At 60.3% G+C, this 12,665-nt stretch overlaps 1 protein-coding gene across 8 annotated transcripts in view; it reads right to left on the reverse strand.

Moving 5' to 3' along the window:
• Positions 1–12,665, reverse strand: part of LOC138843228 (dynein regulatory complex subunit 3-like) — a 65,200-nt gene that overhangs the window by 6,120 nt on the left and 46,415 nt on the right. For all 8 annotated transcript variants that reach the window (XM_070061710.1, XM_070061711.1, XM_070061709.1 and 5 more), the window contains 6 exons: positions 11,056–11,175; positions 10,391–10,503; positions 8,584–8,758; positions 3,592–3,720; positions 2,120–2,190; positions 1,153–1,276 (listed from right to left, as the gene is read on the reverse strand). In XM_070061710.1, the coding sequence (XP_069917811.1) occupies positions 1,153–1,276; positions 2,120–2,190; positions 3,592–3,720; positions 8,584–8,758; positions 10,391–10,503; positions 11,056–11,175 (732 nt within the window). The remainder of the gene's footprint in view (positions 1–1,152; positions 1,277–2,119; positions 2,191–3,591; positions 3,721–8,583; positions 8,759–10,390; positions 10,504–11,055; positions 11,176–12,665) is intronic.

The following is a 12,665-nucleotide window of genomic DNA, read 5'->3' on the forward strand; positions in this document are numbered from 1 at the left end:
AAGAAATAAATCTTAAAAACACCGCCATCAACAACACACAGCACCATTCAGCTGTGGTTCGTGGCTGAGAGAGGCAAAGCCGGGGACAGAGAAGCCCTGTCCCCCATGCTGTCGGGCGTCTGTCTGTCTGTCTGTCTGGGACCATGGGACAGAGGCTGTGTCTGCAGGAATCAGCCGAGCACGTGACAGAGGAGGGCGTGGTGCACACACCTGCACCATCTGGGGATGCCTCCCGGCTTCCATGCTGTGCCCCGTGCCCTGCTGCCTGCACAGAGAGACAGACAGAGGGAGACCCACCTACACCAGACAGCGAGGGATGGCAATGCAAGACAGAGACCCTGAGGGTGTCTCCTCCAAGGGGCGGACGCTGGAGCTGGGGTCTCAGGGGCACAGAGACCACAGGAAGAGCACACCGGAGAGCTGGACTCTCAGCTGCCCGGGAGATGGGACTGGCTCAGGCCGGGGCACTGGGAACCGGGCATGAGAAGGGCGAGAGGCAGTTGCTGACGCAGGGCAGGCCCGGTCATCGGCGTGTGGTGGGCTGCAGGAAGAGCTTGATCTAGGAGCCACAGGAAGCCATTAGCAGGCAACAGTGTCACAGGCTGGAGGGCAGCCTGAGAGGGTTCTTCTGGGGCTGAACGCACAGGGTGGCGGTGACTGGGCTTGGCGTGACCAGCAGGGCAGGGGAGAGAAGCTGAGAATGTGGAATGCCAGCAGCAGGCATGCCGGGACACCTTCCAGGCCCCGGGCCCTTCCTGTCAAAGCCTGGGCTTTGTCCCAAACACATACACAGGCCAGGGCTGTGTCTGCAGCTGGGCCCACCCGTGCACAGGCCCCGGGCAAGGAGCGGGGAGCCTGGGCTGCCTCTCGCTTCCTGCCCACGTCCATCCCTGGACCGGGCCGGTGGGAAGCGGGAGAACGTCCCGTTGTATCAGGAACCGTGCTGCTAAAAGTAAGACGACCTGCACGCGGGGGCCACCTCAGACGCAACACGTTTGTAGTGGTGTCTTGTAGAAAGTTCCAGAAGCCCCGGCCTGCTGGAAAACTGACGCCACCCCCTCCTCGCGCCCTCCTTGGCTGACGGCGCCCCCACCGGGCACCTGCTGCGGGCTTCCTGTCTGGGGGGGGGCCCTCCCCCGCGGCCGCACTCACCGCTCGCACGTCGTCGGGCAGGTCCTCGTCCGGCTCGCCCTTGACCATCTTCTCCAGGGTGTTGATGGAGATCTCCAGCAGCTTCTCGTGGTGGTGGTTCTCCAGGTCCCGACACTGCGCCATCGTCCCGCCGGGAGTCAAGCAAAGGTCCCAGGACAGCTGGCCGGGGCTGCCCTGTGCCCCTGGGGTGGCGGCCGGGGCGGGGGTAGGGGCTCTAGCAGGTGCATGGCAGGCCGAGTGGCTCAGCCAGGGCCAGGCTGCCAGGGCCAAAGGTGGCTTCATCGCCTTCACTGCCCACAGGGTAGGAGGAGCTTAGGGGGCTGGGTGGGAGGTGCCTAAGACACTGGGTAGGAGGAGCTTAAGGGGCTGAGTGGGAGGTGCCTAGGGGACTGGGTAGGAGGAGCTTAAGGCACTGAGTGGAAGGTCTCTAAGACACTGGGTCGGAGGTGCCTAGGGGACTGAGTGGGAGGAGCTTAGGGGGCTGAGTGGGAGGTGCCTAGGGGACTGAGTGGGAGGAGCTTAGGGCACTGAGTGGAAGGTCTCTAAGACACTGGGTGGGAGGTACCTAGGGTACTGGGTGGGAGGAGCTTAGGGCATAGGGTGGGAGGTGCCTAAACACTGGGTAGGAGGAGCTTAGGGGGCTGAGTGGGAGGTGCCTAGGACACTGGGTAGGAGGAGCTTAGGACACTGAGTGGAAGGTCTCTGAGACACTGGGTGGGAGGTGCCTAGGGCACTGAGTGGGAGGAGCTTAAGGCATTGGGTGGGAGGTGCCTAGGGCACTGAGTGGGAGGTGCCTAAGATACTGATTGGGAGGAGCTTAGGGCACTGGGTGGGAGGGGTGAGGGCATGACCCTGCAGACGCTGCCGGCAAGGGGTCCTTGCTGGGTTTGCTTCACCCTTCCTGGCCCTCACTCCCCCTGGAGGCCAGGGCAGCCCTCCCTACCCTGGGCCGCAGCAGCTAGGATATAGGCTTTGCACGTTCTCAATGAAGAGCCCCACCAGGTCGACAATGTTCCTCTCAAACATGCTTATGGTCTCCTGGAAATGAGAACGCAGAGTCACTGTGCGTCTTCAGACGCCCAGCACCACGGCATAAACACCCTGGGGACCGAGCAGCCGCCTGCCCGCTCACACACCAGCCACCGCACCCTCTCAGGCCCGACTCACTCATCGCCAGCACCCTCCGAAGTGTCATGTCGGTGCCCTGTGCCGGGCCCACCTGTCACAGCCTGACTCCTCTCAACCCCCCCCCCCCCATACACACACACACTCAACAGACAAACGCTGGAGGCAGCCCTCAGGGGCCGCGTCCCAGCTCCACCACTGTGTGTGACTCTGGGAAAGTCACCTGACCTCCCCGAGCCTCGACTTCCTCATCTGTGAAATGGGTTCCCCACAGAATGCTTTGCAGGCTGCTGAGCAGAGTGCCCCCCCCCGCCATGAGCGCTGGCTGTTACCCCAGAACTCTCCCCATCAGTGTTGCTTCCTGCGCTTAGAAGGGCACAGAGGCCTACGTGGGGACTTCTGCTGGCTCCCTCTGGAGCGCGGACACCCCCCCCCCGCCCCGCCTGATCCGCGGTGGGCCGCAGCTGGTGCAGTTGCACAGGGGAGGGGGGAGGGGGCCGAGCGCGGGTCTGCAGGCCCAGCCGCTTCCTGGTAACACAAATAGGGCAGTGCCTGGGCTCCGGGAGACACGTGGATGTTGGAACGTGGTCTCCCTGCCTGGACTGCGTGGGAGAGCCGCGGCCCAGCCCTCCCCAGGGCCGCCAGCCGGCCAGCGCTCAGCTGCCTTTGCAAGTCCCCAGCGGGGGGGGGGGGGGCGAGCCAGCCTCTGCCTGGGACGGGAAGGGGGGAATCCATCCCCCAGCGGCGGAGGAATCACTTGAGTATCGATTCGGCGCTACCTCTTGGCCCAGCCGTGGCAGCCCCTAATGAGGTTCCAGTCATTGTCACATCCCTTCCCACTCCGGGCCCGCGCTCCTCCTCCCGGGGAACACGCGAGGCTCGCCCGGCTGCTCCAGCAGCCATCCGGTATCATTTCTACCGCGTGCTGAGCGGCAGGTGCTTCGGTCTGGTCCCCAAGCTGCGTGCGCGCGCGTGAGAGTGGGGGTGGGGTGGCCCGCCTGGTCTCGTGGGCACCCGGCCCCGCTCCTGAGGTCGCATCAGAAACCCTTCCCCACGGAGGAGGCTCGGGGCTCTCCCAGGATGTGGGGGAGAAGGTGATGTGGGAAGGGGCTCACTCTTCAGTTCCCCTGCAAGGACCCCTTCCCGTCTGAGTTTTTTAAATGGACGAAAAGCAGACGCCGGGCTGGCAGGCGCCGAGTGCGCAACAGGGGCGCGCGCCCAGGGTGGGTGGGTGGTCTGCGGTTCACAGGTGCGCGCGCAGCTGCGGGACCAGGTGGCACCTGCGCCCGCCCATCCCCCCCGGGCCCGCCTCACCTCCAGCTGCTCCGCCAGCTGCATCTCCAGGGTCATGAGCGCGTTGAACAGCTCGGTGATGTCCTGGTCGCACTCCGCGATCCTCTCCGCGGTGGGCAGCTCTGATGCCTCGCGGATGTTGCTTAGGCTCTGCGGGACAAAGCCAGGGCTTGAGCCAGCCGCGCGGGAGAGCTGAGGTCCCCCCCCACCCCCGGCAGGTGCCAGCCTTGCGAGCTTGCAGAAGCCACCGGCCCTCTCTCCTGCCTCAGTTTCCGTCTGTAAAAGGGGAATGCTAGCCGGCGCCGCGGCTCACTAGGCTAATCCTCCACCTTGCGGCGCCGGCACACCGGGTTCTAGTCCCGGTCGGGGCGCCGGATTCTGTCCCGGTTGCCCCTTTTCCAGGCCAGCCCTCTGCTGTGGCCAGGGAGTGCAGTGGAGGATGGCCCAGGTGCTTGGGCCCTGCACCCCATGGGAGACCAGGAAAAGCACCTGGCTCCTGGCTCCTGCCATCGGATCGGCGCGGTGCGCCGGCCGCAGTGCACTGGCCGCGGCGGCCATTGGAGGGTGAACCAACGGCAAAGGAAGACCTTTCTCTCTGTCTCTCTCTCTCACTGTCCACTCTGCCTGTCAAAAAAAAAAAAAAAAAGGGGGGGGGGGAATGCTGAAGCACAGGCTCACGGGCACCAACCGGGGCTCGCCGCTGCTCGCGTGCGTTTCTGTCCCTGCGAGCAGGGCCAGGTGGAAGGTGCCGGGGCTCGGGGGGCTTCTGAGTGCCAACCCCCTACGCCACACCACTTTGCCATGTGGATCGCTTTTGAGCCGAAGACACTTGAAGACCGCAGCTGCAAGAAGTCATCTGTCTCCTCCACTTTTTTACCTTGAAAGAGCAGGTGAGACGTGCCCTTTCCTGTGCCCCAAGAAGAAGCCATTGCTGTCTCCAGCAACCAGAGCTTGGAGGCGGGGGGCCAAGGGACCACTGCACACGTGAGCCTTCTCTGTCCGTTGGTCCTGCGCCGCCGTGCCCGGCCCTGGTCTAACCACACTGTTTTGGTCGTTTTCACAGGGTGCGGCTCTTTGTCCAATTTTGTGCTAAGATTCCAGCCCCAGCTGTGTCTTTGGGTCTTCCCGTTACTCTGGTGTGTAATATAGAGATCACTAAATAAAATGTACATGTGCACATCATGGAATAAAATGTGTATGCTTTTCCCCTCTTCATCTGTCTCGTGCAGGTTGCTTTTTTTTTTTTTTTTTGGACAGGCAGAGTTAGACAGTGAGAGAGAGACAGAGAGAGAGGTCTTCCTTCCGTTGGTTCACCCCCAAATGGCCACCACGGCCAGTGCTGCGCCGACCTGAAGGCAGGAGCCAGGTGCTTCTCCTGGTCTCCCATGGGGTGCAGGGCCAAGCACTTGGGCCATCCTCCACTGCACTCCCAGGCCACAGCAGAGAGCTGGCCTGGAAGAGGGGCAACCGGGACAGAATCTGGCGCCCCGACCGGGACTAGAACCCGGTGTGCCGGTGCCGCTAGGTGGAGGATTAGCCTAGTGAGCCGCGGTGTCGGCCAGATTGCATTTTTTAAAAAAATGTATTTGCTTTTATTTACTTGAGGGAGACACAGAGAGAGACAGAGAATGAGAGAGAGAGAGGGAATCTTCCATCCACTGGTGCACTCCTAAATGCCCCCAACAGCCCTGGCTGGACCAGGCTGATGGCACGAGCCTGCAATGCCATCCAGGTCTCCCACACGGGTGATGGGGACGCCGGCACTTGAGCCATCAGCTGCTGCTGACTCCCAAGGTGAGCACAAGCAGGAACTGGACCGGAAGTGAAGTAGCTGGGACTCGAACCAGGCACCCTGATATGTGATAGCCTGACTCCAGCGGTGGCTTAACCTGCTGCTAACACCACGACACCTGGTCCTCAAGGTATTTCATTCTTGGTCCTGGTCAGAGACCCCTCCCCCCAAAGGGGGCAGACAAGCAATTTTGTCTGTCCTGTAATATCGGAGTCAGGTGGAGCTGACCCACGATGTGCAGTGTAAGCTTGGCACGGCCGCTTAGCGTCTCGCAGGCTTCCTGCGCTCACAGGGTCCTGGGGACCATGGGCCTTGTGCGGGAGGCCTGGCACACACCGTGGGCTCCAGTGGCTCCTATAGCAGGCACAGGTCAGGAGAGGTGCTGGACAGGGAAGAGGCAGCCGCACCCACAGGCAACCCCAGGGGGCAAGTGGGAGACGTGGATCCTGGACCCATCTGGAGGGAGAGGGTGCTCTGGCGGGGGGAGAGAACGAGCCAGGCTGAGGGTGGCACTGCATGCCAGCTGTCACCAGGGAAGGCCCGGGACGCCCCTGGTGCCAGGTGCCACGTCCACTTGTCTCGTGGATGCTTGGCATCAGTCCCGCCGGAGGACAGAGTAACTGGGCATGATTCGGAGGGATGAGCGCTGTTCTCATCATGGTTTCCCCATTGGGAGAAAGACAGAGCTGGCTCCCTGACCTGATGGGAGGGAAGATTCCCATGAAAGACATAAACCCATGGGGGACCGGCGCTGTAGCGTAGCGGGTAAAGCCACTGCCTGCAGCGCCGGCATCACAAATGGGCACCAGTTCGAATCCCAGCTGCTCCACTTCCAATCCAGCTCTCTGCTGTGGCCTGGGGAAGCAGTAGAAGATGGCCCAAGTCCTTGGGCCCCTGCACCCACGTGGGAGACCTGGAAGCAGCTCCTGGCTCCTGGCTTTGGATCAGCGCAGCCCTGGCTAGTGCGGCCAATTGTGGAGTGAACCAGTGGATGGAAGACCTCTCTCTCTCTCCTCTCTCTGTGTAGCTCTTTCAAATCTTTAAAAAAAAAAAAAAAAAAAAAAGAAAGAAAGCAAACCATGGAAGGGCTAATAGAAGAACACGGGGTTTTTCCAATGATCTCTGAGTGAAGAATTCCTTCCCGAATACTAGCAACAAAACAGACTGACAAATACCACGTTAAAAAAAATTAACACTGAGTGGCCAGGTGGGTGTCGGGTGCAAGAGTTGAGTCTCTGCTCGGGGTGCCCACCTCGCATACCCAAGTGCTAGGTTCGAGTTCCAGCTACTCCCCTTCTGATCCGGCTTCCTGCTGATACACACCCTGGGGAGCTGTTGGTGACCGATACAGCACGTGGGTCCCTGCCCCGCGTGGGAGATCCCAACTCAGCCAGACCCATACCTGGCTGAGGGGACATTTGGAGAGGGAACTAGCAGCAGGGATGGGGGACATTTTTTTCTGCCAAGGGCCTTTTGGGTATTTGTAATATCACTCATGGCCCATATGAAATTAATTAGCCTGCTATAGATCGACTGGATTTTGAGTCCTGCCTATGGTTGCCTCGGCAAGGCCAGACTTCATGATTTCGAGGGCCTTGTGTGGCCCCTGGGCTGGATGTTCCTCACCCCTGCAGTACGTGAAAGCTCTCTCTCTCTGTCCCCACCCTGCTTCAAATAAAGTGAAAATTGCAATAAAAATCGCAATGGTGAGATGCAACACAGACAAGATGGCAAGACGAACAGCAAAGTGGGGGAAATGTTTGCGACTCATCTCACGGAGACAGGGCTCACCTGGAAATCTCTAAAGCACTCCTATATGGTAATTTTTTTTCTTTTTAAAGAAAGAGGCACAGAGAGTGAGAAAGACCAAGAAACCAAAAACCAAATAGAAAAAAAAATGGGTAAGGGCAAACACAGGCAGACGTAGTTGACAGAATAGGAGATAACGATGGTTGGAGGACAGGTGCAGCTCGCCTTGCTCAGGAGAAAATAAAACGGCTCTGCGGGGCGCAGCTGGGCCACAAGCATTGTGGGAGTCACTGTGTACCAGCAGCAGGTGTTACGTGCAACGGGGAGGGGTAGGGGGCCTTCAGGGCCTGTGGGTCCTGGGATCTCCCCAGACAGTGGACTCTGAAACACCTGGGGAGCTCTGGCCAGCCCCAGTGCCCGCAGGCCACGCCCACAAGGCCTTCAAGGAGGGCGCCCGGCCCCAGGCCCGCTCTGTGCAGCTGGGCAAGCTCCACTGCCCTGGACCCAGGCTCAGGCGAGTCAGCTCATGCCTGGTGGCCTTGTAGGAGGAGGCAGCCACTCCAGACCCTGGGAGCAGAGTCCTCATCAGCCCCGTTCTAGCTGCTCCTGCTTCCCCAGAGGTACCTGTTGCTCCAGGAAGCACTGACCGGCTGACCCCCTGCCATCCTAAACCCAATGGCCACTGGGACCAGAAAAGAGGCGTCACAAGTGTGGGGCCAGGGTCGCGACACTGGCACCCCATACGAGCGCCAGTTCCAGTCCCTGGCTGCTCTGCTCCGATCCAGCTCCCTGTTTAAATGCCTGGGAAGCTCCTGTCCCTGTTTGGAGAGCTTGATGCAGTGGCTGGGATTTCTCTGTCTCTCTCCCTCTCTCTCTGCCGCTCTGCCTTTCAAATAAATAAAAAAGGACGTCCTGGGGCCGGCGCTATGGTGTAGCGGGTAAAGCTGCCACCTGCAGTGCCGGCATCCCCTGGCTGCCCCACTTCCGATCCAGCTCTCTGCTATGGCCTGGGAAAGCAGTGGAAGATGGCCCAAGTCCTTGGGCCCCTGCACCTGCATGGGAGTCCCGGAAAAAGATCCAGGCTCCTGGTTTTGAATCGGCTCAGCTCTGGCCATTGTGGCCATTTGGGGGAGTGAACCAGCGGATGGAAGACCTGTCTCTCTCTCTCTCTCTGCCCCTCTTGAACTCTGCCTTCCAAACAAATAAATAAAATAAAATAGTGACAGTTAACAGATGAGGTAATGCAGGGCGAGGATGACCTTGAACCCCGGGGCATGTTATACGATGGAGCCACAGCCCCACCTTCGTGGCCACAGTGGAGCAGCAGGGGAGGCGGTGAGTGGGCTGGGCCTTGGCTCTGCTGCTCGCGGCTGTGTGACCCCCTGGCCTGGGCCGCAAGGGCCAGCAGGGGCACAGGTGCTGCAGCCCTTCGGCGGGCGCAGAGCTGCGGCTTCGGGAGGGGCGGGCCCTACCAGCGAGTGCTTCTCCTCGAACTGGGCGATCTTGAGTTTGCCCTGCTCCTGGTTCTCCTGGATCGCCTCCTGGATGCACTCAGTAAACGTGTCCAGCTCGATCTTCCGCTTTTCCTGCTGTTTCAGGCCGTACTCGAAAATGTTCACGCAGATGGTGACAAATTTGTCCTTGTAGGTGGGTGGGCGTTAAGGAAGCTCAGGGCAGCGTCTCTCTCCCTCGGAGCAGGCCACCGGGGAGGGCCACAAGGGTGCAAGGGCTTGCTACGCTGAACGTGTGTGTGTGCAGGACTCGAACTCAGGGTCTCGTCTGATGGAGGAAGCCACTGAGGGGCCCAGAGACCTGGCACTGGAGATTCAGAGGGTAATGGTGTGGCTGAGGTCTCGCCACCATCGGAGGCCTGGTGGGGGAAGGAGCTGGGGACCACGGGCAGAACCCACAGGGCAGAGCAGGCCCCAAACAGACTGCTTGGCGGGACAGGGAGGGGCTGGCAGCCCGAGGAGCCAGCCCTGGCCAGGGGATGAGGTGGTGTGTGTTGTCTCTGGTGTGTGACCGAGATGGGCTCTTGGGCAGAGGGCCCATTTTGCTGCTCAGCTGTGCTGGGGTGGGGTAGGTGGGGGTGGAGGGGCCAGGGGTGGAAGTGGAGGATCCAGGTTCAAGTCCTGGCCCCGCCACTGCCACTGGGAAAATTGTCAAGATTTGAAAACAGAGTCATCCGTGTCATACCTTGGCAAAGCAGAGCCAAGGCAGGCTGTGGGGCGGTGTGTGTGTGGGGGGGCTGGCAGTGCAAGATGTGCCTGATCAAAGGGACTGTCACACACCCGCTGGGCCACTTTCACGAGAGCACCTGCCGGACAGTGGCTCCACCAGCCCCACCCCGCACAACAGGCTGCGAAGGCCTCGAGGTGTCAAGTCTCGCCCAGTGACTGCTGGTACCCATGAACCTTCTGCTGTAACAACTTAACATGGGGCCGGTGCCGTGGTGCAGAGGGCAAAGCCTCTGCCTGCAGTGCTGTTATCCCATATGGGCGCCGGTTCTAGTCCCGGCTGCTCCACTTCCGATCCAGCTCTCTGCTATGGCCTGGGAAAGCAGAAAATGACCCAAGTCCTTGGGTGCCTGCACCTGTGTGGGAGACCCGGAAGAAGCTCCTGGCTTCAGATCAGCCCAACTCCGGCTGTTGCAGCCATTTGGGGAGTGAACCAATGGATGTGAAACCTCTCTCTGTCTCTGCCTCTGCATCTCTGTAACTCTGCCTTTCTAATAAATAAATAAATTTTAAAAAAGAAGATAGCCCTCCTCCGCCTAGCAGCGCCGGCACACCGGGTTCTAGTCCCGGTCGGGGCACCGGATTCTGTCCCGGTTGCCCCTCTTCCAGGCCAGCCCTCTGCTGTGGCCAGGGAGTGCAGTGGAGGATGGCCCAGGTGCTTGGGCCCTGCACCCCATGGGAGACCAGGAAAAGCACCTGGCTCCTGGCTCCTGCCATCGGATCAGCGCGGTGCACCCGCCGCAGCGCGCCGACCGCGGCGGCCATTGGAGGGTGAACCAATGGCAAAGGAAGACCTTTCTCTCTGTCTCTCTCTCTCACAGTCCACTCTGCCTGTCAAAAAATAAAAAAAAAAAAATAAAAAAAAATAAAAAAGAAGATAGCCCAAGTGCTTGGGCCTCTGCCACAGACATGGAAAACCCAGATGGAGGTCCAGGCGTCTGACTTCAGCCTGGCCCAGGATGGGGAAACAGTCCCAGCAGGGGCTGGGGGCTCCGTGAGCAGGCTCTGCCAGACAAGAGGCGGCGAGAGCCGGGGCGGATATGTCTCCAGCAGCTCCCCGACGCCGGGCAGGTAGGACAGCTTGTTGCCTTCCACATCTTCAGCGTACATGCTGTCAAACAGGAAGGAGTCGTTCAGGCGGTCCACGAAGGCAGCCTGCGGGCAGAAACAGGGCCCCGCGGTGACCCAGGCGGGCTCCAGGGAGGACGCGCTGGGCACGGGCCCCCCGGCTGGGCACTAACACAGACAATACCTCTTGGACTTCAACCCTCTCCGATGTAGAGGGGCGGCGGGAGGGGGTGGTGGAGGGGTGCCTCCCAGGCAGAAGGAACAGCAGGTGCGAGGCTGCTTCGGTCTGGCTGCACGGAGGGGTGGGGCTCATGGCGGGAGGCCGGCAGGTGCCCTAAGTGCTCAGCCTGTTTCTGGCATGCCATGCCGTGGTGGAGGGTGTGTGGGGAGGGGGCATCTGCCCGAGGGTCTTAAGGCGCAAGACTGTAGCACCCTCTCGCGGCCCAGAGTGTTGGACGCAGGGGTACGCCAGCAAGCGCGGGACAGGACCGACCGGGAGTCTGCGCTGTGGTTGGAGCCAGCCCCAGGGAGGGGGGCGGGGCGGGGAGGGGTTCGTGGCCTGTGCGTGGGGCATGATTTCTCCCAGGGCGCCCAGGGATCCCGGCGGGCCTGCGTTGAACGTGTCCGTCCGCGAGAGACCTTGTGCGCCTCCAGCTCCGCGCGCTGGGCCTGCTCGGCCTCCAGCCGGGCCTGCGCCAGGTGCTCCCGGTGTTTCAGCTCGTCCGTGCTGTACTGGTGCTTTGCCTCTGCGAGCTCTTTCTGGTCGGAGAACAGCAGGTGGCACCGTTAGCCGTTAGCGGAGCTCGCCTGGATGTCCCCACCACCACCACTTCCCTCCCTGCCGTGGGCTGGGGGAGGGGGCCGGGCCGGACAGACCCCTTCACAAGGCAAGGTTGGCTGAGGGGTCCCAGGGAAATTAGGGAGCTGAGAAGGCCCCTTCAAGAGCCTGGGTTTCGTTTCCGATTTGTCCGGATGATTCTAGGCGAGGGTCTGAGTCTGGAGGGGGCCTTGGTTTGCTTCTGGGACTCTGTGCGCCCTCCCCTGCCCCTCATCCCCCAACCCCCGACCCCTGCTGTGCTGGGGGGGGCTGGGGCACTGCTCAGTGAGAGCCTTTCTTTTCTAAATTCTTTTATTGTTAGATTTTAAAATAAAAAACATTGAAAGGCAGTGAGAGAGCGAGAGAGACATCTTCCATCTGCTGGTTCACTCCCCATATGCCTGTTAACAGCCAGCGCTGGGCCAGACTGAAACCAGGAGCCCAGAACTCCATCCGGGTCTCCCACGTGGGTGGCAGGGACCCAAGTATTTGGGCCGTCTTCCGCTGCTTTCGGGAGTAGCCGGGGCTCCCAATATGGGATGTGGGCGTCCCAAACAACTTATAGCTAACACCTGCCTCTGTCCTATTTTTATGATGTCTTTATTACTATAAAGAGAGCAGATTTTATGCTCTCTATAGGTGCAGGTCCAAGGTGCCCCATGGTTTCATAACAAGAAGAGCACACTCAAACAGGTATGTGGCCAACCCAGGCATCCTAGAGCACTGTTGCCTTTAAAACTGGCTCCGGGGCCCGTGCTGTGGCTCAGCGGGCACAGCGGGTCAAGCAGTGGCCTGCGATGCCAGCATCCCACGTGAGCCCCAGCTGCTCCACTCCCTACTGATGCACCTGGGGAACCGGAACATGACCCAAGTGCTTGGGCCCCTGCCACCCACGTGGGAGACCCGGATGGAGTTTCCGGCTCCTGGCTTTGGCCTGTTTGCAAGCCATTTAGGGAGTGAACCAGCAGATGAGAAATCTCTTCTGTCTTTCTGTAACTCTGCCTTCCAAAGAAACAAATCAACCAATAAATCTTTAAAATAAAAAAAAGGGGTGAGGCAGTGCTGTGGCATCACAGATAAAGCTGCCGCCTGCAGTGTCCACATCCCATATGGGCGCCAGTTCTAGTCCTGGCTGCTCCACTTCCGATCCAGCTCTCTGCTGTGGCCCGGGAAGGCAGTGGAGGATGGCCCACGTGCTTGGGCCCCTGCACCCACGTGGGAGACCTGGCAGAAGCTCTGGCTCCTGGCTTCAGATCAGGCCAATTGGGGAGTGAACCAGCGGATGGAAGGCCTCTCTCTCTCTCTCTCTCTCTGTGTAGCTCTGACTTTCAAATAAACACATAAATCTTTTTAATAAAATAAATAAAATAGATACAGCTGCAGTCTCAGCTTCCGGTCCCATGCAGGGACAAGAGAAAGCCTGTGGCGGGAG

This window comes from Oryctolagus cuniculus, chromosome 17, assembly GCF_964237555.1.
Source record: "Oryctolagus cuniculus chromosome 17, mOryCun1.1, whole genome shotgun sequence".
NCBI classification, from domain to species: domain Eukaryota; kingdom Metazoa; phylum Chordata; class Mammalia; order Lagomorpha; family Leporidae; genus Oryctolagus; species Oryctolagus cuniculus.